This window comes from Pelodiscus sinensis, chromosome 23 (genome assembly GCF_052426305.1).
Source record: "Pelodiscus sinensis isolate ZL-2025 chromosome 23, ASM5242630v1, whole genome shotgun sequence".
Taxonomy (NCBI): Eukaryota; Metazoa; Chordata; order Testudines; family Trionychidae; genus Pelodiscus; species Pelodiscus sinensis.
Window position 1 is genome coordinate 23,685,117 of NC_143074.1, and position 25,646 is coordinate 23,710,762.

At 43.1% G+C, this 25,646-nt stretch overlaps 1 protein-coding gene across 5 annotated transcripts in view; it reads left to right on the plus strand.

Moving 5' to 3' along the window:
• RABGAP1 (RAB GTPase activating protein 1) overlaps positions 1–25,646 on the plus strand; it is a 121,613-nt gene that overhangs the window by 37,079 nt on the left and 58,888 nt on the right. For all 5 annotated transcript variants that reach the window (XM_075905614.2, XM_075905616.2, XM_006121941.5 and 2 more), the window contains 5 exons: positions 2,294–2,396; positions 4,016–4,185; positions 6,976–7,150; positions 8,779–8,872; positions 11,585–11,735. In XM_075905614.2, the coding sequence (XP_075761729.2) occupies positions 2,294–2,396; positions 4,016–4,185; positions 6,976–7,150; positions 8,779–8,872; positions 11,585–11,735 (693 nt within the window). The remainder of the gene's footprint in view (positions 1–2,293; positions 2,397–4,015; positions 4,186–6,975; positions 7,151–8,778; positions 8,873–11,584; positions 11,736–25,646) is intronic.

Here is a 25,646-nt window from a genome sequence, read left to right on the forward strand (position 1 = left end):
CCTGTCTTCTGATGAGGCCAGATGCTTTGGAGACTGAACAGAACAGGGCAGGCATTAAGCGAGCCTTCCTTTGCTGTCTATTCTCAGCATCTGACTGTCAGAGGTTTAAGGACACCCAGAGAATGGGGATGCATCCTTGCCCATCTTGGCTCATAGTCACTGACAGACCTATTCTGTAGAAATGTATGCAGTTCTTTGTTTGAAATAAGTTATAATTTTGGCCTGAACAGCATCTTCTGGCAGTGAGTTCCATAGATTGACTGTGTGTTGTGTGAATAAGTTCTTCTGTTTAAATAGATTCTGCTCTGTCGGCGCCCTTATTCTTTACGTTTTTTATTTTCTCTTTCAATGAAATACGTAGTCTCTCCCTCAATCATCTGTAATGTACAGCTTCCAGTCTTTTTGATAGCTTTATACAGCTGGTTGCTGTTCTCATTTTCTGGATGCCTGACATAAGATGTAGGGTCTGATGTATACAACTCAATGGTAGTTGTCCTTGGAACATATCAAGGGCTATATAATGTGCTCTGAAAAGGCAGGATTTGAGATGCTTCAAATTAGGCAGCAAAATTAGCAAAGACTTCTGCCCTTCATCCCTGCCTTGGTTCCCCTTCAGTAAATGGAGATACCACCACCTGGCCTCAGGAAAGGCATTCTGAAGATATATTTGTTAATGGTTGTGAAGCATCCAGATTCTGTTGGGGCAAGCACTGTAGGAAAGTGCCATGTGTAAATGAATAACTTCGTTTTCAGAGCAGAGGCCACAAGCTGAACAATGAGGATAAAACAAAATCTTGAATTAACTGGTTGTTTAGTGAGTCCTGGCCATTGTGGGGCGAGGATCTTGTGGAAAGAAAAGAATGGGATCCTGTAAATAAAGATTATATTTAGGGATGTAAGCAATTAGTTGAGTCACTATTCGACTACTCGCTTCCCTCCCATCTCCACCCTCTGCTTCTATATCAGAGGCAGCAAGGCGGGGGAGCAGGAGCTGGTGCTGAGGGGAGCCAGCTTAAAAGCTGGTTTCCCCCAGCACTTTCTCCGCAAGGGGCAGGGGAGGCAGACATGCAGCGGGGGAGCCAGTGCGAGCCGGGACAGATAAGTCGGGTCCCAGATACTGAGCTTCTGCTTTTTAAACGTTGTAAGAGCCCCCGGCAGTCCCGGAACCGGTGCATTTGAACATCCTTACTTATATTATCAATCATACAGACAAGGGGGATTTCATTAAGGTTGCTTGTGAAACCTTATTTCTGGCATTTCCTAGCTTTTAATGTTGTGTGTATATTTTAGAAAAAGACCAGTATAAGAGATGTGCCCTCTAATGTCCTTGAGACACCAAGGACACTGAGGATAGAACAATCTCACACTGTCAGATGTTTGTTATTACAGCCCTGCAATGTATCAAGACACATTAGTGTGAAACAGCTGGGAAGCTTTTTAGGGTTAGCAGTTTGTAAGGCAGTATTCTTGATTTTAATTGGTTTCAATATAGGATAGGCAATGAAATGCATCCCCAGGGCAAACAGTTTAGGACAGTGTTTCTTAAACTGTGTTCCGTGGCACACTGGTGTGCCGCGAGGCAGTCGGAGGTGTGCCACAGAGAACAGATTTCAAAATCTGGGAGGTTTTTTGTTTTTCTGTGTTTGTTTTTCCTCCATTTTTCCCCGGCCTTGGAGTTCCTCCTAAAAAAAATTGTTTGGTGTTCCTCGGTCTTAAAAAGTTTAAGAAACTCTGGTTTAGGAGCTTTGTGCACGTGTTTTCATGGAGTGAATAAACCACTCAAGTAGCTGTCGTTGTGAGACCGCACATTACGAAATAAGGCTGCAAGCACTGAATTGCCTGGACTCCTCTAGGGCAGTGTTGAGGGGAGCATGTATGGTTTGGCCTTTCCACTGTAGATAATCTGACCTGGATTAGGAGTGGCCTGAAAGTCACTAGCTTGCAGATGGCTCTTGGACCACTCTGAAATGAACGACTGTTCTTTGCACAGTCAGTGTGCATGTCACACACAATCATCGCCCTGTTCTTGGTAGGGTCAGCTGGAAGGTCAAAGGTGGTGCAGGCTAAGTTCTCCTCTCCTCCCCAGAGATGGTCTTTCCTGGTTACAGCTGAGTGATGTGGACTTGGGGAGGTTGCCCTGTGGCTGCCCAGGCAGTAGTTGTTTTGTGAACAGACGTCAGGAATTGGTCTCTGGGCTGGGACTCACCCCTTTCCTGAGCGCACCGAGCACTTGGCATTTTTAAAATGAGTTTCATGTTAATAGCAACGTGTTTGCTCTTTCCTTTGCTTCTAGGAATCCATGGGTAAAAGCTCTGATGGGAAATCGTACATCATCACTGGGAGTTGGAATCAAAAATCTCCACATTTCCAAATTGTAAATGAAGAAACTCCGAAAGGTACCAACGTTACAAAAATAACGTTATTACCAGCAGGAATGTGTGTCGGAATTGGCAGGCGCTGGGTCTCTCTTTGTTAGTTTAAAAGGGCTCTTGCTGAGCGAGGTTGGGGCGGCCTCCTTCACTTTTTCCCTCAGTAACATCATGTAGTGAAAACAGTGTTGTGGCTCTGAGTTTGATTCACGTGGGACATGTGAATCGAATAAATGAAACAGGAGCCTGGGAGACTAGTCAGTTCTTTGGCATACCAAAAGTGTAATCAGACATCCTACTAGGGAAAGGAAAGGCTGTACAGGGTGTGGAAAGGGATGAGGCAGGAGGTCTAGTCCTTCATTCCAGCTGCTCCCCTTTAGTTTCTGCCGACTCCCATTATGAATTGCACAAGATCGTCTATTACAGGATTTCCCTTTGTGATGTGCTTCATTCCTACTGTAAATCCAACAAGTGTTGCACAGAGGTTATTGTGGAGAAAACCACTAGAAGAAAATTTTTACATGTAGCAGAGAAAAATTCACTACGCTGGGAGATATATGGGGCTTTCGATATCTCTTGTACTCTCTCCATTTCCGTTTTGGGGAGTGAGGATCACTAGTGCTGTTTCTTCCAGTCCTTAATCAAGGCAATAATCAAGGCCAATGGGGATTTTAATCTATCAAGGTAGAGGCCTATTTCGTACACTCAGCTGCCAGGCTACAGCCAACCCCCGTGACTGATTCAGGTTCTGCAGAATCAAAATGTTTGTTTAAAAACAGGAAGCTTTTTGCCCAGGAAATTACGAATAAGATCTTCCAAGTGTGATTAGGGCATATCCATTGCTTTGTTTTCTTCTTGTGTTTTCGTTCATCTGCAATGTAAGCTAGCCTTGTTCATCGTGCTTGGCTCGTAAGCCTAATGATGGCTCTTGAAGGATACATTTCTAAATATTTTAGGTGAACAATGACACACCTGATTTTCACAGTTATCATAGCTGTGTGTGGAAATTGGCGCATTACCTGTGAATTGCCCAAAGCTCAGAAATGCCAGTGGTCCTAAAATTGTCTGGCCTAGTCTTTCCCATTTCGCAGAGAGTCCTGCTCCTATTGTTGGTCGCTCTGCTCTGTCAGGGAGAGACTTTTTCCACAGCTGTGGTGGTCTTGTAAACGTTTTTCAGAATCTCCTTAACATGATAGGATTTATCCATCATCCAAAGACTTGTTTAGCAAAAGAACTTGGTGGGACCACACTTGCACAGTAGAGGGTCACCATTTAAATCAGAGTCTTAATTAAATATTTGAAATTGTTTTAAGGAACATGATTGCTAGTTTTCCAGAGGGATTTGAAGAACGTGACAAAGGATTTTTATCTTTCTGTGGTAGAAGAATTCTTTGCTGGGAGAAGATTCTGATAGGGCAGCTTCTCTTGCTAGCAAATAGCCCATCTTAATTGACCTGTGCCAGTCACCGAAACCTTTGCTTTATATTGGGGTGTTAGGTCTGCTAATTTCTTCTGAATTCTGCTAATTTTCTGCAGAATTAGTTTTTACAGTAACATTACTACAAGGTAGACAGATGAGAGAGAATTTCCACTGAGATTTGTCGGCAGGTGATTGTATTATTGGCTTGATTTTTTTCTCTCTGTAGATAAAGTGCTGTTCATGACTACAGCTGTTGATTTGGTGATAACTGAGGTACAAGAACCTGTGCGATTCCTTTTGGAGACCAAAGTCCGAGTTTGCTCACCAAATGAGAGATTGTTCTGGCCCTTCAGCAAACGTAGCTCCACTGAAAACTTCTTCCTAAAACTAAAACAGGTAATGCTGTCTTTTTACCATTACATTTGGGGCTTGGCATAGTTGGGTATAAGCTTAACTGACTGTCACTACCCTATAATTAAATTCTTCTGAGACTTCAGTGGTAGGTTTTAGGGTGCATTACAGGATAAATATAAACATATGGGGACAAGGCCCAGCTCTGAAGCCCTGATGCATGTGTGTGCTCTGTTGAAGCCACTGGAATGAATCGTGTATAAGGCCTGCAGGATCAGGCTGCAGATTGTCACATGTAATTAACTTCTGTACCTTCAAACCTGGTATTTAGGATGTTACAACATTTCCTAGTATACGAGTCCTGCAGTTCTTTTACTTGACATGCCATACGCGTACAAATAGAAAAGGCTACTTTTTGCAAAGATAAACAGAACTTCCAACAGGATTTAAATGCACATGTCCCAGGACAGCGGTTCTCAAACTTTGGGCTCTGGAGCCCTTTACATGCGTAAAACTTTATGCAGAGCCCCAACGGTCCACTGATTGTATGTGTTGTACCCATCGATGTTTCCAGTTTGTCAACCTCGTGGAGCCCCGGGTGCACAGTTTGAGAAACACTGTCCCAGGAAAATTGGACAATTGACCTAGCAAGACTATTTTTGCTGTTATTGTCTAAGAACTGTGGAGGGTCACTGCACTGCTCTCTTTTCTATTGCATCACATGGTTAGAGTAAAGGTTTCAACGAACCAAATACCCCAACTTTTCTTGTTTAAAAATGTAACTGGAAAGCAATGTCAAGAAGGCTAACATCGTAGCTTTTTGACTCCACCTGCTGGACAGAATGGGTACATTGTCTAAGAAATGCACTTGAATAATATCATAACTCATACCAGAAACAGTCAAAGCCTTGAAAATGGACGGTGAAAGTCACCTGAGAGTTAGTATGTGATGGAGGAAAAAAGCTGTTCCCAAAATTGCTCATGAAATGGTTACCCCGAAACAAAACCACTCTTCAGAAGCAATGGAGGACGCATGAAAACTAACCATCCTGCGGATGAATTCACACAGTCCAATACTATTGAACGGAGTCAAGAAGAGTGAGGGGTGGAACACTCTGATCTCATTGTTCATGAATTATGTGGATTTACCTCTTCAGGAGGTTCAGGAGAAACAGACAACTTTTTCCCTAATGTCCTTTTTTGCACTTGGTTTTTAATTTTTATTATTGTTGTTGTCGTCATCATTATTGTTTTTGTAAAGTAATAGCAAATAATGGCACGGTTTCTGAGAGGCAACAAATGCCAGGTTCGTCAAGGGAGCTTCTTTGTTGCATTCATCTCTTTTACTTAAAGTTAATTCCATGTGTAACCAGTTACCTTGCAGAACAGCGCATTCCAGGAACACACTGGTATGTAGCAATGTCATGGAAACCTTCCTTCAAAATATAGTCTGGGGGAAAATCCCTCCATGTAGGAGATTAGTCTTATCTTCTCCTATTTGGACTGATTTTTTTTGAAGTGGATTATGGAAATGTTGAACAATTAATGCAGTTAGCTATAAATATGTCACAAGTTTTGTAATACAGGCTGTTTTTCTGCCTTGTAATATACGGAAGCTTATCTTACTTAGCTAATTTTGTATCTTTTGTCTTACTAAATGCTGCATGAATTGTGACCTTTTATCTCATTGAACTGTGCCTTGTTTGCCGCCCTTATGGGTTATCCAGCTTCCAGTATTTACTAATGGAGGAGTTAGCACAATTCATAGTTGAAGTGACTGATCGTTTATACCTGATAAGCATGGAAGGGAAACTTGTTTCTACAGAGATGTGATTAGTCTTTAAAAGATACAACTATGTAGAATTAGCTTATCTTAGTTTGCAAATGTTTCTTGTTTGGGAAGTGGTGGAAGCAGAGGGATTTTATTTTCTCAGATAACATTCAGTGACTTAGTGATTTTTAGTCTGGAAGAATTCCCATTATTTAAAATTACTAAAATGGTAAAACTGAGCTTTGGAATTTTTTTACAGAGAAATTGTGGGGGAGAGATTATTTCTTTCCATATTTTTGATTTTGAGTGGAAGGTAAAGCTGCTTTAATAGTCTTGAAGTAAGTTAGAATTTTGTGAAGTATTTATATAGAAAGTCTGTGTTAACTTCCCTTTAGCAGAACAGAAGCATTGAAAATTAATGAAGCAAAAACCTTGGATCCCATAAAGTTGGCTACCTGTGTAATCGGGAAGAGTACACGTTTACTTTTGAAGAAGTAAATAGTCAATCAGTGGCCTTGCTGGGACACTAAACAAGAGTGAACCATTTTATCACTGAGATGCACACTGTGCTCTTAGTCTGGTGAGAAGCGAGCTATAGTTTGAGGGTTTTCTCATTCATCATATTTAAATGGAAAGGTTGTCCAGCAGTCAAGAATTCACTGAACTTCCTCTCATAGAACTGCTTCCCCATAGCATATACTGTTGAAATACATGCTACTCGTGTGTCCAGTCCACTGCCGTGGGAAAAGGTGAGCCTGTTTGAGTCCTGGACCTGAAATATACTCATTTGTCCCAAGGGGTACATTTTACTTGCGGGAGCTATACAATTCTGAGTGATGCATTTTGGATATTGTTTGCTACGCATTCCCATGAAATAGGGGCAGACAGCAAACACCACAAGCATTCACAGCCCTGGAAGCTACCTTGGGGCACTGAAAGGACTGTAATCATAATGCTGCTTCACCATTCCCCCCTCTTCCCCAAGGAGAGGATGTAGAAAGAACCTTGTGAAACACACAGTCCTATGATAACTCCTAACTGAGAATTGTGCTTTTCTAATCCAGATCAAACAAAAGGACAGGAAGAACAATACAGATACATTATATGAAGTTGTGTGTCTAGAAAGTGAATCTGAAAGGGAGAGAAGAAAAACTACAGCAAGCCCCTCTATTCGACTGCCACAGTCTGGGTCGCAGGGCTCCATGATTCCGTCCCCTCCAGAGGATGATGAAGAGGAAGGTAAGAGTCTAGTCAAGTTTGTTTTACAGACGCTCCCTGAGTTACAAACAAGTTACGGACCAACGCTTGGTCCGTAACTCGAAGTGTTCGTAACTCGGATCCCATAGAGTTCCATGGCGACCACGCTGTTCGTAAGCGCGGATCGCCATTCGTAACTCGGATCCGCATTTACAACCACTTTGGTCGTAAGTGTGGATGGTCGTAAGTGGAGGCGGTCGTAACTCGGGGAGCGGCAGTATTTGCATACTTTGTAGGAAATGGAAGCTGCCATAGATGACTAGCAAAGCTATTGGGAAGAAATTACCTTTTGAATGGGATCTTGTCTCACACTTGAAAGCTATGAGTGTCTGATAACAAAAAACAGTTCCTTCAGCTGCCACTTCATTTTTCTTGGATGTTTCTGTGAACCAACTAAATGCTGCTTCTTGGTTCATTTGACTCTCCTTGGAGACAGACTGAAGAGTTCAAAACACCCCAGAAAAGTTAAAAACACCTGAAGCAGCACTTGAGATAGTTTGTCCCTCCTGGAACAGATGTAAACGGCTGCAGCAGTGAGGAATGAGGAGTTGGCATTGGTTTGAGGTGTCTACGAGTGGCATGTGTGTAAGCATAGGCTTTTGTAGTGCAAAATGCCACACACCAGGCGCTATTTCACAGTTTTGGTGGTGCTGTTCATTCTGAGGTCTGTGTGTTTTCGACAGGCTCTGTTGCCATTTCATTTTTTGAACAGGCCTGTGAACTGCTGCTGAGTTTCTGTTACTGATAGGAAAGTAATCAGCACGTTTGAATGATATAGCATCACCCACATCAGAGATCTGCTTAGGCTGTTCCAGATTTTTCACACATGAGCCAAGATAACTGAGGCCCATTCCAGAGGAATATATTTTTGTGTAAATAATTTAATGCAACAGCAGTGTCAGACTAGGCGTCTGGCATCAGACAAATACTGAAACGGCAGCAGAGCTTGTATCTACATGACTCATAATGAGGGTTTCACAATGTCCATGACTGAATAGACCAGCTATGAGATTGGTCTTATTATTGTGATCGTGCTTATCTACTTTTTCACTTCAGCAATGGAATGTGCTACAATCTAAAAACTACATAATTCAAGCTTTAGGAGCTATCAGAAAAGTAATAGCATTCAAAGGAAAAGTGCAAAGCAGTTCAGGCTGCCATGAATGCAATGACATTATAATGGCCTCTCGTTATGTTTCATAAAGAAAACAAGATCCCTTAATATATCATTTGAAAGAGTAGGTCTTGAGGATATTAAGTTATCTATCATTGGCAGTATTTCAGTTGTCTGCTTTAGTAGTGCAAAAGGCAGAGCATTTCGCTGATAGCAGTATCATACATTTCTTTCAAGATAACATCTGAAATATGATTGCATTGGTCACATTTAGGTTAATGCCTACTTTGCATTTTGACTTGTTCTGGATTGAATTGTGAGGTGCCTCGTAATGATTCTGTCAGAACTGAGTCTACACCTGCAGTAGTCCTCCGTGTTAAAATTTGACCAGGGGTATCCCAAGAAGTGGTTCAGTTGAGAATTGAATGCTAATCTGGTAGGATAGTGCTCCTCTGTGCTTACATTTTCTCCTCTTTTCTCATTACGTTCATTATAGATAACGATGAGCCTCTCTTGAGTGGTTCTGGGGATGTTTCCAAAGAGTGTGCCGAAAAAATTCTTGAAACATGGGGAGATCTTCTGTCCAAATGGTAAGAGGCAAGAATGTGCGTTCTGAAAATGGTATTTGAGTCTTCTCGGACATGAGAGGTTGCCAGCTAAGTGTGTTCTTTCCTTGCAGAGTGGCCACTGGTTCTGAAAATTAATTGAGAATAGATTAGGGTGGATGAAGTCTTCTGAGAATCCCGGCTTCTGATACGATTCCAGGATTTGTCTGATACCATTTGTACTTCTAATTTTTATATCTGAATGTCTTCAAAGCATTCAGGCAACATGTTAGCTTCTTGGGGTTACTATAGCTGCAGGTGTTTTGGAAACCATAGTACTACTTTGCTCTACATTTGCTAATAAAAAAAAATCTATCAAAAGAAGAATAAAGAAGTTACAGCTTTTCCTTCACTTTGGCTCCCTGAAGATAATTTTCCAGCAAAGTTCCCCTCCTTCCAGCTCCAGGAACAATCAGAGTTGAACCATTTACCCTAACTGAATATCTATCCTTAGCCTTTGGGTCTTAAGAATGTGGCCACCTCGTTAAAGGAAGATAAACTCTGGGTCCATCAGGGGATTATGTGAGTTGTTCTGCTTTTCTAGGAGGTGCTGATTTATTTAGCATAGCATTTCGAAGTAGTAGAGATTCTGATACAGCCTCTACTCCCCCTTGCCAGGGCAACAGCTAGTTAGCTCTGCATACTAAGGTGAGCCTCCATCATGGAGGTTACTGCTGGAAGTTATTGCAAAACTCTGCCAACATTGCACAGAGAGATCACACATACTCAGTACCAGATGGAGCATTTTAAGATTTCCCTTGGTCTCCATCTAGTATCGTTTCTCTTCCTGTGCTTCCTAACATCATTGAAAAGCAGAGCAAGAAGCAGCCAGAAAGGTGAGAGCAAATGAAATACTGCATCCGAGAAGGAGGAAAAACAAAGCTACAGTGCAGTAGAGACGGATTAAATCCAGCATGTAGGTGTTAGGAAAATGTCTAATATAAAGATTCAGAGATTTTCTTAACATTAAACTACTCAGAGGCTAATATAGGGAGTGGTGATCTATTGCACTTCTATATAATTGTTTTCAATTTGATAGGGTTTTTACTTCCAGTTTTTAACACACATACATTATGCTTATTTGATAAGAGTTCTGGACATATGTAACTGTTGCAATAAGATAACAAAAGAGTAGAAAGACTGCATCAGAATTATGTCCTCTCTTCCCCCATCCCCTTAGAAACAGTTTGATCAGATGAGCTCTACAAATCCCCTCTCAGCAAGAATGTTTGTCATATACTTCAGTTCTTCTGTAACTCTTCCAAGGCTGAAAAGTAATTAAGCCACCTGACACTCGCACTGAAAATGTTTTGGCAGCTCTAAGAGGATGGGGAGTTCTTCTGTGCTGATGCTGGCAATAACAACTTTTGGTGTGGGGTTAAAGGGCTTCTTCCCTTTTTAAAACTTACAAATATTGCAGGTCATGATCCTTGAGTTTTTAGCATACTAGAGGATTGAAAATCCTAAAAAGGAGAGTTCAGGTGGTTAGATGATCTCGTATTCAGATTTTTTATAGCAACTAGGGATTTGTTGGTATTCTTTTAACTTCCTTTTTTTACCATGTATGGCTTGTATTTTATTAGAGAAGTCACATGCTTTTCCCATTCCAAAATCCAATAGTTGAGAATATCTGGTACAGGTTGAACCTCAGTAGCCCGGCACCCTTAGGACCTTACTGCTATTGAGCCAGAGAACTTCCTGGACAACAGGAGGTCAATATTGTCTAGCAGCATCACCAACACTTCCACTGCTGACTGGGCATCTTTGAAGACATTTAGGAGTAAATTAGAGCTAAATAACAGCACAGGAAGCTAAGAGCGAGGACTGGCGGTTGTAAGCAAACGTTATGAGATTGCGGGAAACTCGGCCACACCCATGATCTGTGGACAGGCTAACTAAAGTCAGTCTGGACCACAGATGTTGCTGGACCCAAGAGTGCCAGACTAGAAAGGTCTGTTACCAATAAAGCACATAGGTTATATTGTGTGATACTGTTTTATTAAACCTATCTTATTTTATTACCAGAACTAATATATAGAGCAAGGCAGTTCATAGTCTCTTCAGAGGGTTTGTATTTGTTGTAGATGGTCTAACTCCTTACCTTGGTGCTGAGTTTTTATTTATCTACTATATATTTGAGAGTTTGTGTGTCTGTCTGCTTGTTTAAGAACTCCTCCTAAAAGTAAAAACTAGGACCACCAAATTCAGTACACAGCTTTCTCTCTAGCTTAAAGCAAAGTCAGGATTTGGTTGTACCAGGAAAATAAGATTTGCCTGGAATGGGACTGCTTCTCATAAAACCGTATGGAAATGAGACAGAATCACCAGGCAGATGAAAGGGGCTGCCTGGGTGTACGCCCCCTACCTTCTGGGAATGCACCAGCCCCTTACCTCGGGCACCCAATTCGTGCATGAACGTTGCTGGCTGTTCCCCTTCATGCTACATTTAGTAGCATTTATGGAAGTAGATGGGAAAGGTGTACAGTTAATTTTCTTTTTTCATGACTCCTGAATGTTCCCACATTGTTGTTACGTCTCTGATGGCCCAGAGAGCTCCTCCAGCAACACACAGACGGTCATGACGTTTTTTCCAGCATCTCTCTCATTCCACATTGCATTTGGGTGTTACACATGACCGCTCATATGTTTGTACTTGGCCCATAGTAATGGAGCATAACTTCTCCCTCTTCCCCCAAGGCATCTGAATTTGAGTGTGAGGCCAAAGCCTTTGTCAGCATTGGTGAGAAGTGGTGTTCCTGAAGCACTAAGAGGCGAGGTGTGGCAGCTGCTAGCTGGATGTCATAACAATGACCACCTGGTGGAAAAGTACCGAATTCTCATCACAAAGGTAAAGTGATACATTTTATTTTGTAGTGCCCTGTTAGTAGAAAGGCGGATAGTTACAAGAATGCTTAAAGGTTACTGAGTGTAACTAAATACAGAATCCCCCCCCAAATATCAATATAACACTTATAGTATCAAAATAAACACTTTGGCTACATCTACACTGGCACCCTTTTCTGGAAATGCTTAAAACGGAACAGTTTTCCGTTATAAGTATTTCCGGAAAAAGCGCATCTACATTGGCAGGATGCTTTTCCGGAAAAGCACTTTTTCCGGAAAAGCGTCCGAGGCCAACGTAGACGTGCTTTTCCGGAAAAAAGGCCCGATCATCATTTTCGCGATCGGGGCTTTTTTGCAGAAAAGACTACTGTGCTGTCTACACTGGCCCTTTTCCGGAACAGTTTTTCCGGAAAAGGACTTTTGCCCGAACGGGAGCAGCATAGTTTTTCCAGAAAAACACTGACAATTTTACAGTAGATCATCATTGCTTTTCTGGAAAAGCAAGCGGCCAGTGTAGACAGCTGGCAAGTTATTCCGGAAAAGCGGCTGCTTTTCCGGAATAAGTGGCCCAGTGTAGACACTGCCTTATAGTATCTGGAAATTTTTTGTGGCATTACCTTCACTTAGACCATATTTTCCTTTAATATCTCCCCATATATTTTATAGAACTGCAGTCTGTTTTGGTTTGACTCTTCAGAATATTTAGCTATTTGCATTTTATGTCATTTGGTTTACTTGGTTAAATTCTTTGGCTAACTCTGATTTCCCATTGAAAAATTAACTTCTGTTATATTGCCCTGCAGCTAAAATGAGAGTCCAGATCTAAATGTTCAAATTTAACTTAAGTACTGCTATGAAACTAGGTCAGTGTGATCTGATGCTTGCATTGGTCTCTTAACATTTGGTTGTAGGGGGTTTTTAAGTGCATGTTTGGGGGTTTCTTAGCCCAGCTGTTTAATTTTGCACATCTTGGTTCTTAACAACTGTAGAGTATGGACGTTTCCAATATCAGTGTTGGCATCAATAATAAAGAAAAAGAAAAGCCACTATATGCTCAGAGATCTTGCAACCATGCTTCTCAAAATTCAAACTAGAACCGTTACTCAAGAAGTAAGAATGAAGAACCTTTTCTCCAAAATCAGTGTTCTGAGTTTGCATTTGATCATTACGTGCACAAGCAATTCCATTTTACTGAGTTCATCAAATAATGAGGTACTTAAGGACTGTGGGAGAAATGACTGATAGTGACAGTTCACTTCTCTGAGTGTAAATTCATTGTCTAGAAGATAATTAGCAAAACGAGTCTGAGTCAGCCTTTGGATAGTCCTAGTCTGATTACATAGCACTTGACTCTGATTTGCCAGGAATAATTGCAAATGTTATTCTGAGGGTAGAAAGGGAAACCTGAAATAAGACATGGTGGGAAATAAAGCATTTGATTTTATGGTGCATAACCACACAAGTCAGAAGAAGTCAGCACTATCTGTCAAGCAAAATCTCCTGGGTGCTTCTGCTGTATTGTTTGAACTCCTAGGTGAGCGACTTGCCATGTCCCCATTCCAGTACTTGGGTGCTGTGCCCTGTGTGTAGTATAGTACAGTGTGTGACACACTTCTCCTGTGTGAATACGTACACTACAGTGTTTCATTTCCCTCTTAAATTGGTGACATCCTCCCACTCTTTCACTTCTTGGCAGAACCAGAGGAAATAACCTGGCTATGATGCATCAGAAATTTCCCTGGGATCCGAAGCAGGGTGAGGTTGATTGGTTGAACATTGTGATATAGGGACTGGCCACTTAGAAAATACCACAAAAATAACCCCTTGAAGAAAATTAGCATTGAATGACCCTCTTTGGCATTTGATCTCATAGAGCCGGGTGCCCACCCAAGTCTTGGCTACTGCTGGAGCGAGCTAGCCACACTCAACCAGCCAAATATCCACATGTGGCTAGCAGCTAGCACTTTGGACACCACAGTCTTAGTGTAATTGCCTTAGGCAAATTAAAGTGAAGCCTGCTTTCCTGTATAAAGGCCATATTGCTGGGCTTTGTGACTTAGATGTCAGTTACATCTCGATTTAGTCCTGAGTGGAGTGCAGGATCAGGTCCAGGAAATAACCGTTACAGGACCGCTTGGGAATAGTGACCATAATATATTAACATTCAACATTCCTGTGGTGGGAAGAACACCTCAGCAGTCCAGCACCCTGGCATTTAATTTCAAAAAGGGGAATTATACAAAAATGAGGAGGATAGTTAAACAGAAATTAAAAGGCACAGTAACTAGAGCCAAATCCCTGAAAGCTGCATGGAATCTTTTTAAAGACACCATAATAGAGGCCCAACTTAAATGTATACCCCAAATTAAAAAACATAGCAAGAGACCTAAAACAGGGTCACCGTGGCTTAACCACCATGTAAAAGAAGCAGTGAGGGACAAAAAGGTATCTTTTAAGAAGTGGAAGTCCAATCCTAGTGAGATAAATAGAAAGGAACATAAACACTGTCAAATCTAGTGTAAAACTGTAAGAAAAGCAAAAAAAGATTTTGAGGAACAGCTAGCCAAAAACTCAAAAAGAAATAACAAAATGTTTTTTAAGTACATTAGAAGCAGGAAGCCTGCTAAAAAACCTGTGGGTCCCCTAGATGATCAAGCTATAAAAGGAGCAATCAAGGACGATAAAGCCATTGCAGAGAAACTAAATTATTTCTTTGCTTCAGTCTTCACGGCTGAGGACGTTGGGGAGATTCCCGAATCTTCACCGTCTTTTGTGGGTGGTGAATCTGAGGAACTGTCCCTGATTGAAGTGTTATTAGAGGAGGTTTTGGAACAAATAGAAAAACTTAATGTTAACAAATCTCCGGGACCGGATGGCATTCATCCAAGGGTTCTAAAAGAACTCAAATGGGAAATTGCTGAGCTATTATCGGTAGTTTGTAACCTATCCTTTAAATCGGCTTCCATACCTAATGACTGGAAGGTAGCCAACGTGACACCAATATTTAAAAAGTGCTCTAGAGGCGATCCTGGAAATTACAGACCGGTAAGTCTAACTTCAGTACTGGGCAAATTAGTCGAAACAATAGTAAAGAATAAAATCGTGAAGCATGTAAAAGAACATAATTTGTTGGACAAAAGTCAACATGGTTTCTGTAAAGGGAAATCCTGTCTTACTAATCTATTACAGTTCTTTGAAGGGGTTAACAAGCATGCGGATAAGGGGGATCCAGTAGATATAGTATACTTGGATTTTCAGAAAGCCTTTGACAAGGTCCCTCACCAAAGGCTCTTGTGTAAATTACATGGCCATGGGATAAGAGGAAAGGTCCTTTCTTGGATTGAGAACTGGTTAAAAGACAGGAAACAAAGGGTAGGAATAAATGGTAAATTTTCAGATTGGAGAGGGGTAACTAGTGGTGTCCCCCAAGGGTCAGTCCTGGGACCAATCCTTTTCAACTTATTCATAAATGATCTGGAGAAAGGGGTAAGCAGTGATGTAGTAAAGTTTGCAATTGCTACAAAACTGTTTAGGATAGTCAAGACAGAAGCAGACTGTGAGGGACTCCAAGATGATATCACCAAACTCAGTGATTGGGCAGCAAAATGGCAAATGAAATTTAATGTGGATAAGTGTAAAGTAATGCACATTGGGAAAAATAACCCCAACTATACGTACAGTATGATTGGGGCTAATTTGGCTATGACAAATCAGGAAAGGGATCTTGGAGTTATCGTGGACAGTTCTCTGAAAACTTCCACGCAGTGTGCAGCGGCGGTCAAAAAGGCAAATAGGATGCTAGGAATTATTAGGAAAGGGATAGAAAATAAGACACAGAATATCTTACTGCGTCTGTATAAAACTATGGTACGCCCACATCTGGAATACTGTGTACAGATGTGGGCTCCTCACCTCAAAAAAGATATTTTGGCCTTGGAAAGGGTTCAGAAAAGGGCAACTAAAATGATTAGGGGTTTGGAACGGGTCCCATATGAGGAGAGGTTAAAGCGACTGGGACTTTTCAGTTCAGAAAAAAGGAGACTGAGGGGGGATATGATAGAGGTGTATAAAATCATGAGTGGTGTGGAGAGGGCCGATAAAGAAAAGTTATTTATTAGTTCCCTAAATAGAAGAACTAGAGGTCACCAAATGAAATTAATGGGTAGCAGGTTTAAAACTAATAAAAGAAAGTTCTTCTTCACACAGCGTGTAGTCAACCTGTGGAACTTCTTGCCAGAGGAGGCTGTGAAGGCTAGGACTATAATAGAGTTTAAAGAGAAGCTAGATAATTTCATGGAGGTTAGGTCCATAAAAGGCTATTAGCCAGGGGATAAAATGATGTCCTTGGTCTCTGTTTGTCAGAGGCTGGAGAAAGATGGCAGGAGACAAATCGCTTGGTCATTGTCTTCGGTCCACCCTCTCTGGGGCACCTCGTGCTGGCCACTGTCGGTAGACAGGATACTGGGCTAGAAGGACCGTTGGTCTGAGCCAGTACGGCCGTTCTTATGTTCTTATGTACATGAAAATGGGACAGGAGTGTTTTTACAGTATTAGTAGAAAAAGGGTGATGGGTTTGGGGGGGCGGGAAATCTATTTGATTTGCATATTGACTTTTCTATAGTCTGTGCAGAGTGAGGAATGGGAGAAGCCTGAGAAAAACGGCTACGTAGCTGCATGGAAAGAGGTCCAGGGATGAGATGAATTCAAGAGCTCTGTAAGAGGCAGATATGGGAGAAGAGAGGTCAGCAGGAGCAAAATGGTGTGCAGCTCTAAAGAAGGACATGGACCTTTTAAGCAGAAGGGAAGAGGATTACAAGGGGGAAGTGGCATGCTCAGTGAAGGAGAAGTGTGTTTGCACGTGCAGCTTTGGGTAGAAATGTGGATGGATCGAAAGGGAGTATAGTGAGGAGCAAAGAACATGTAGCTGTGACTGGGATTGCTGCAGTGGAAGTGGGACCCAACAGGTCCTGCAGGACCCTCTGCCATAATAGTGCTAACTTATACTTCGTTACAGGCAGGAACGGGTGGGCAAACCCCTCACTAACAACACATGACTGATTTGTGGGAAAAAAACTAAAACTCGCTCCAGTTTGTCATACGTAGAATTTCAGCATCCTACGGCAGATTTTTGTCTTTTTTCAAAAAAATAGGTTCTAATACTTGAATTTAAGCAAGAGAGAGAAAGAGATTTTATGTCTCTTATGGAAGTTCAAGTATTTTTACATGGTTTAAGCAAGATTTGTTGTATTATTTTAGCAATAAAAATAGTCTGTATTGTGGGTGTGTGGACTAGGTTTTGGTTTGGTTTTTTTAGAATAATTGAGAGCTTGTCTCTCTTGAAGGTTTTTCCATGTGGGGGTGAGATAAAAATGTGAGAAATAATGCAGGAGCAGGTGGGAATGAGTGGGTATTTGGGGACGAGAGCAGGCGCTCTGCTGTAATCAGGCCAAGCTGACAGAATCTCTTAAGCATCGTTAACCAAGTTTCATGGCCCCTTTTGGTAGAGTGCAGGCACAGCGTTGTTGTTGGGGTGAGCTGCCCGTAAGGGTGTAGTTACTTGTTTTAACCTTTCACACACATCAGAACATAAGAACGGCCAGACTGGATCAGACCAAAGGTCCAGCCAGCCCAGTGTCCTGTCTGCCGACAGTGGTCAATGCCAGGTGCCCCAGAGGGAGTGAACAGAACAGAGAATCGAGTAATCCTTCCCTGTCACCCACTCCCAGCTTCTGAGGCTAGGGACACCATCCTGGCTAATACCCTCCATGAATTTATCTAGCTCTTTTTTGAACTTTATTATAGTCTTGGTCTTCACAACATCCTCTGGCGAGGAGTTCCACAGGGTGGCTGTGTGCTATGTGAGGAAATACTTCCTTTGGTTTGGTTTGTTTTTAAACCTGCTACCTATGAATTTCATTTGGTAACCCCTAGTTCTTGTGTTTAGGGATGTGAAAGGTTAACAGGCAGCTCCCCACCCGTCTCAGACAGGGTACATTGCAGGCAAGGGCTGCTAGCCCTGTTCCTAGGGAACCCACTGCAGAGCCTGCAGCCAAGTCTCCTCCCCAGCTTGTAACCTGTGGTGGGGTGTTAGGCCTGCCATGGACAGGGGCTACTCCAACCGGAACACCCCCTGCCTGCAGTGGGCCCTGCAGGGCTGAAGCAGCTCCTGTCCGTGGCAGGCCCGGCCTCACCGCTGCAGGTTACATGCTGGGGAGCTGGCTGTAAAACCCACAGCAAAGCCGGCAGCCTTTGCCCACTCTGCTCCTGGGGAAATGGCTTCACTGCAACAGCGAAACCTCCCCGGGAGCAGGTCTGGCAGAGGCTGGTGGCCTGGCTCCTGGGGAGGCTTCACTTCCGGCTCTGCAGTGCACGTAACCGTTAGGATTTTTAGCAGTTCCTCAATTACCCTTTGAAAGCAAATGTTTACAGCCCTGCTTGTGTTGTGGGAAAGAGTAAAAATCTTTTGTTGTTCACTTTCCCCAGCCGTCGTGATTTTACAGATCTCTATCCTAGCCCTAGTCATCTCCTTTCCAAGCTGCAAAGTCCCAGTCTTAGTAATCTCTCCTCGTGGGGCAGCTGTTGCAAACCCTTCATCATGGAGTTGCCCTTTTCTGAACCTATTCCAATGCCAAGCTATCTTTTTGGAGATGAGGCGACCGCAGTATTCCAGATGTGGCTGCCCTATGGATTTATATAGAGGCAGCAAGAGATTCTCGGTCTTATTCTCTAGCCTTTTCTTCACGAGTCTTTCAAGCACCGTCCACACTGCAGAGAGCTCTGCTGGCATGGGATCATCAGACTCGTTTTGCAAAGGGGAACAGAGGTAACTGGTTGAAGAAGTGGCTCAGGTTTGCATGCAGCTTGCTGTAATGAACAGGCCTCCTATTGGAGGATTTCAGCCCCCTGAGGCAGCGAGTTCACCCCTTTGGCCCTGGCAGTACTTACCAATATCTCTGAAACCGGAGCAGTGCTGCTGCTCACATCAAGCCCTAGCACTGATGTACCTGTCCAATGTCCGACAATATTGCTACCTGGGAGAACCGTATAGGAACCCAAGGGCTGTGCTGGCTGGCCACAGCCTGCCTTGTGTGGAAAGCAACATGTGACGTGTCCTCTCATGTGGTGGAGGTGCCTCTGCAGAAGTGGCAGTTCCACTTCGTGTGAGCAAAAAACACTAAACCGAGAGCATGTGCTAGTGGCTGCCGTTCAGCCTGCTGCCAGCAATCATTTTAAGACCAAAGACTGACGTAAATGCTTTCCTCATGATCAAGAACACGGCAGCTTTTCAGGTATGTTCCTCTCTGCCAGAAAGCCGTGAGCTGTAATTTCTAGTCACTGCATCCTCCTGCGTTGGATACTGTAGACTTTTGGCTTTGTCCTGCTTCAGGGCAGGGTGAAACGGGAGATTTCTCTTGAGTTTTCAGTCAACTGCTTTTGTAGCATCAACTCCTTTCACGCTGACACTTTTCAAATATAACATTTGGAGATGGTTCGGTGCATCGCGCACACAGAGCTGGTGCGTCTGCTTTTACTTCCACGTGAGTAGTTGCTCCGCTGACCCAGCAAGACTTCTGCAATTCCATCATATGCTTGCTAAGTGCGAGGGCACGAGTGAGTAGCTTTATAATCGCGGTGGACTGTGTTTTGGTCTCGGTGTTTGATGGCCGTTATTCCTGATGAACTCTGACAGTTCTACATCGCGTTCTGACTGTTCGAACTGTTCTGAGGAGAACCCAGCGGTTGTCTTGGGCGGAATCCTGTGGTGGGGGGCGGGGGCGAAGGAATTCAGATCTCCACAAGCTTAGCTGAGCTTTGCCGCCTTAATGCTCATCAGACAGCTGTGATACCAGGAGTGTTGAGCCTCTGGAGCCTGAACGGAGACCAGGCCCTGCTCCAAACACGAGGTGCTTCGCAGGCCTGCCAGGGGGGAGGAGGGCAAAGGGGTCAATTGCCCCGAGGCCCAGAAATACAAAAGGGCCTGGAGCTCCTGCCTGCTGCCACTTGTACAGTAGAGGCGGCATCCCTGGACCCTTCAAATCGCTGCTGGAACGCCCACTGGTGCCTAGGGACTCTGCCAGGGTGCAAACACTCCCTCATCTGGAGAGCATAGATCCGGGGAGGTGGGCGAGTTACGGCCCATGGGCTGGATCTGGCCCATCAAGCTTTTGGATTCAGCCCAAGGCTGCTCAGAGCAGCCATGCGCCCCCCTGCGCTGCGCCCCCCTGCGTTGCCCCCGCCTCCAGGCCAGTCACTGCAGGTCCTAGTAGGGATGTTCAGAAGTGTGTAATTCGTCTGTCGTGTAGTTAACACACATTTTGTTGACCATGCAATTAATCGATAAAGGTTAGCAGTGAAAGCACTCAATCCCAGCTTGTGCCGGGTCCCGGCATCAGCCCCGCTACGGCTCTGCATTAATAGGTGATTGAATAGCATGAGAGAATATAGACCATGTAGGTAGTAAGAAACATTTGGGAGGCAGTGCTCCTCACTTTTCCCTAGAGTCCTGGGGAGCCATCAGGTGCCCTTGGCTTTATCAGACTCCCACGGCAGCTTCCTGCATCTCGAGCTTGGAAAAAAAAAGGCCAAAGATGCCAAATGGCTCAATTCCTGACCTTTCCAGTCCCTCTCAGGTGATTTCAGGATCTGACCTTTCAAGAGACCTTTCAACCAAGCTTCACCCCTGACAAACCAGTTCTTGTGGGTGGGAGCTATCTGACTGCCTGCAAGGTCTGTGTGTTAATAGAAGACCTCCCTGATGTAATAACCCAGGTGCTAACTCCGCTGCAACTCTGCTTTTTAACTGTTTTACAAGCCATTCCCAGAAGTACTGCTATGCAAGACTCCTACTAGGAGAGCTGTGAATGGAAATGCCAAAGGAGTTGCACTGCAGTTTTCTGAAAGTGGTGTGTATCTAGGCGCGAGGCACCTTGTTATACCAGAGCTGCAAAGGGAGTCAATGCAGTGCCCTGCAAAGCTGGTAGTGCGAGAGGCCTGTGTAAGTATTCATAGTAAATCTGTGCCCTATCTTCTCTCTTGATGTCGACCTCTTTGTTTCTGTAGCAGCATTTGATTCCCGTCAGTCTTTTCGTGACCCCAGAAGGCAGTGAGGCCCTGTGTTACTACGGATCTGTGTTGACAGCTGCGTTGGAGGTCTCTTGCCTCTTTCAGTGGATTGTTTCTTGAGCGCCGAGAGGTGGACGAGGGCTGCATCTGTAGTGTTTGATATTCAAGTTTCCTTCCCTGTGGGCTTCAGACCCTTCGTGTTTTCAGAAGCTATGTTTTGTTGTCTGCTCCTTAACAGCCTCTGTAAGAACAGCCCCTGGCTTGTTACTGCTCCGTGTCTGATTCCATGTGGTTTCTTAACAGTGAAATCAAAATGTCCTCCACAATTTTCCAAAGAGAGACGTTGGTTTTTCCTTTTCCTTGAATCTACAGTTATAGACATAGGAAACACTGTGCCTGGAAGTGTACACTTTGAGCCATTATGTAATATTAACTCATTATTCACCCTTGGGTTTATTGCCTTTGGTAAATATTGACCAGCATTGTATACTGTGCTTTCATTATGTGAGTAATGTCTGGATTTTCCCCACTTGTGCAAATTGCTTTTGATCGGGAATTTGTGCACCATCTGTGTGAACCTCCAAAGCCATTAGCAATCCCAGATTGTTATGCTCATGGGGGTATATGGAAGAAAGCCAGCGAAGAGAATTAAGGTCATATCACCGTTGGGGACAGAATTAGAATTCTAGATCAAAAGATTCAGACAATCCCGATGAGAAGCATCTGTTTCTGCTGGAACTTCAAAAGACGAACTCCTTGCTTCCAGTGTGGCTCCCGTAGTCTTTGGGATAAAGAGAAGTCTCCATCGCTTTTTTGCAGTGGTAGTAATAGCTGATAATTTCTCTATAGGCCTGCAGCCCCTGGAGGGTATGAAGATGCACCTGCATTAAATTAGTCTGCTTTCTGAAATCTGAGAGAGAAGACTTCGATGCCTGAATGCCTGAAGAGAAAATACTTAAGCACTTTTGGGAGTCACCTTTGCAGAGTCATAGACTGTGGTATGGAAGCTCTTGGTGAATGGAGTATAGCCAGCCCCAGAGTTTTAAAAAATCACGAGTTGCTTCCTAAAAATCATGAGATTTTAAAAATCAGGAGATTCCTTTTATTTGCTGCCTTGTTTTCCAACTTTAGGCTATAATCTTTTCTGTGCAACCATTAGGGATAGAAATATTTTTAAAATGAATACTGAGATGTTCAGGTATTCCCACAACTTCAGCAGTTGGGCCTTCAAGAAAACAACTATTACTGAAAGATTTGAGAGAAAATCGCTGGCATTGCCAACACACTAAATTATTCTTTAATGATGATTCCTGTAGTTAACATTTTTTGTGCGTGATCCAAAACCCATGGATGTAACCAGACAGACTTCAGGGAGTGGTTTTTTTTGTGTGCAAAGCATTTTTCAAACAGTTTTCCAAAAGCAGCCTTATCACTGTCTGCTTAAGTCTAGGACTTTGTCCAGTGTTTCTCAGTCTGAAGCATTTGTCTACATTACAGATGCTTTGTTGGTCAAGCGATCTCAGCAAAGCCCACAGCATAAGACTCAGTTTATGACGAGAGAAGGTTTTTCCATCGGCATAGTAACATGACCGCCTTTTTAGCTGTGCCCACAGAAGCACTCTTCTGTCCACATAGCTGCATCTGTGCTGGGAGCTTTGATTGTTATGGCAACAAAACTTTGTAGTCTAGACCTGTCTTGACTCCTCTCTCATACTGGACTTAAAACAATCAACGAACATTTCTTTAGCTCCGGTGCCTGTGATGAATTATTTCATAAATTCAGTTAGGGCAAGAAGCTGAATGTGCCATCTCAGGATGCTAAACATTCAAAACGGGAAGGTTCCCCTCCATCCCCCTTCCCCCAGGAATTGTGTATAGATTACACTGTAAATTACTACAGGTTGAACCTCTCTGGTCCAGCAACATCTGTGGTCCCCAGATGAGACCATCATGGGATGCCCACCGGTGGTGCCCCCTGATGATATACAGGCTCACCAGGACTTCCTCAAACAGGTGGCCACCCACTTGAACCTCTAAGGGGAGCAGCTCGAGGAGCAGGAGGATATCCTCTTTGGGGGCTGGGTCAGTGAGCCCCAACCAGGGTGGCCTTACCCCTCCGTGATGGGATAGCCAAGATTGTCAAGGCTCGTGGTGCAGACACTCTCCTCCATTCCCCATCTAAAAGGCAGAAAGTACTTGGTCCTGGCAAAGGGACACAAGCACCTCTACTCCTACCCAGCTCCGAACTCCCTGGTGATGGAAGCTGTTAACACCCCAGGAGAGGCAAGGCCAGCCCGGGGCGACCCTGAAAAATAAAGACTCTGAGGGTATGTCTAGACTACATGCCTCTGCTGACAGTTAGCGGGAGAGAGATGCCTGGCTCTGGAGAAGAGGAGAGGGATTGGGGGGGGGGTACGCATGGCATCCCAGATGCGGTGCAGTGGCTCTGGCTCCGGGACCCAAGCGTAAGGTTGTGGGTGGAGGGAGATTGGGTTACAGTGGGGAGGGGGATTGGGTTGCACACGGTGTCCCGGCCAGCTCATGCTCAAAGCTGGCCGCTCAGCGCACGTGCCCCAGCGCCTGGAGGGAGAAGATAAGCGCGGCTGTAGCAGTGGCTCCAGGACCCGAGAATTAGGTTAGAGTGGGGGGAGTGGGATTGGGTTGGGAGTATGCCCCCTTATAGTATCTCCTAATAGTCCGGCATATCTGATAATCCAGCACCACCTGGGTCCCAAAGGTGCCGGATTATTGGAAGTCTACTGTAGTAGGTTCATACAACCACTGTATATGAAGTTCAAAAAATTAGCAACTAAATCATTTATTGGTATTGTCTTCTCTAGTATTCTACTCCTACTGGATGGGCAGAAGCTTAAGAGTTTTTTATTAATCATTTCTAAGAGCTTTTTATTAATCATTTCTAGGAACAATTTGTACCTAAAAAGATTTGTACCTAAAAAGATGGGCTACATTTTAAAACTGAAGTTTACATTTTAGGGTATTTCATCTGAATTTGGCTCTCTGAGAGCAAATGAGATTCAGTCCGTGGTTCTAATGAAAGTTGTTCGTGATTCTGATTCTTGATGGGAGCTTGGTGGTATGGCAGATGAGTGCCCCAGCCTTTCATCTGTGGGAAAACTAGCTTAAATCCTGATCATCAAACAGCCTGGAGGCTGGCTTGATTGATGGTTTCTGATGAAGAGGGGCTTAGGATACTGATAACATGGGCTGCTGCTGTTTTGGACTGGGATGTGTTGGCAAGGCAGAGGAGCAAAGGATGCTGCCAATTGGAACTGAAGTGCATTGACACCTGCTTGTGTACACTCACATTTCTGAGCAATAATTCTGTTCACAATTCATTAACTCAGAAAAATTAGAATGGAAATCAGAAAATTAAGGAGAGTAGAATAGACTTCTCGTTCAGTGTTAGCCATGCTGGGGTTCAGGTTTTTACATTTCTACTAACACATCTGTACAGAGACTTCTGATTTTGCCTGCATTTATATGCGCTCTCCTGAAATTCTATTCACCAATTATTACTGAGGCCTAGTATTGGAAATCCTGAGAGAATCTACCTTGGTTTCAAGTATCTGAAATATTAAAAGTTGGATGAATGCTGTTTTTCTTAGGACTGAATAGGCACAGTAATAAATCTTCCCTCAAATTTACAAATATTTGGTATGTGAATTCTACTCTGCTTTTAAAAATAAGAGAAGCAAGTTCATACCAAAATACTGCCTTGGGATTGTTTTCCTAAAAGTATGTATCTGGAGGTAGAACTACAGATCCAAATGTCTAGACAAAAGGTGGTCACTTACATATATAGCAGGAAAAAGCTAACCAATTGGAATCTTAAAGACTAACCGATTTAATTAGACATAAGCTTTCCTGGTAAAAAACACTGTCAGATGAATTGGAGCATGTAGGATGAACGATGGCATTTTTCAAACTGATTTATAATGTGAATAGGGATTTTTCCACCCTATATGAAAATCATTATATCCAGCACTTAAAAAATTCTAGCTCATTTTTGGAAGCAAGACTCTTGAGTGATAAGAAATGGTTTTAGTGTGATGAAAATATCAACTCTGCCAAGTGGCAGTCTATTAAAATCCTCTCCTGTTCTTTGAGGGTCATTGCTGCAGGCTTTGTTTTCAGCCAGGTGGTTTGTCTATACAATAAACCCCAGCTCAAACTTTTTTGAAGAGGGTTGAAAACCTTTATGATTTCAGACTGTCTTTTAGCTAAAATTGACTTAGAACATTGGTGTATCATGGTAAATTAAAATGCAAGTTAATGAAAAGCATTATATATCTTGTAAGGAAAATATTTTGATTGTGCCTTTTTCATTTGAGGTAGAAACCTAGCATAGCAAGTGGTTTGACTGTTGTGTAGCAATGTTTCTGAAATTTGGGTCTTGGGAAATATATCAATCTGTTACATATAAACAGTAGGGGAAGGAGTGTTGAACTGAATATATCCTTGAAGGGTTTTGGATTTATTTTATTTGAAAATTGTTAATATTGTCCAGTTGCAGGGCATTGTGCATTTTATTAATTGTGTGCTATTGTGATGCTACTAAAACTGTTTAGCAATCAAAACTGCTTAATAATTTACTGTGGAGAATTGATCCCACTAATTTGACTTTACCCTATTTTCTGTATAACTTGTGATGTATTTTGTGAGAGTGCCTCTTTTCAATGTGAAGATTTGGAATATTTCTTAGCTACAGTTTTAGTATTCCTCTCTACTTGAGTAGAAATTCCATCAGTTATTGTACAAACCAGTGATAATGCCAAATCGGTCTTCCTAGAAGAAAATAGGAAAAAATCTAGTTTGTGTTTTTTCACAATTG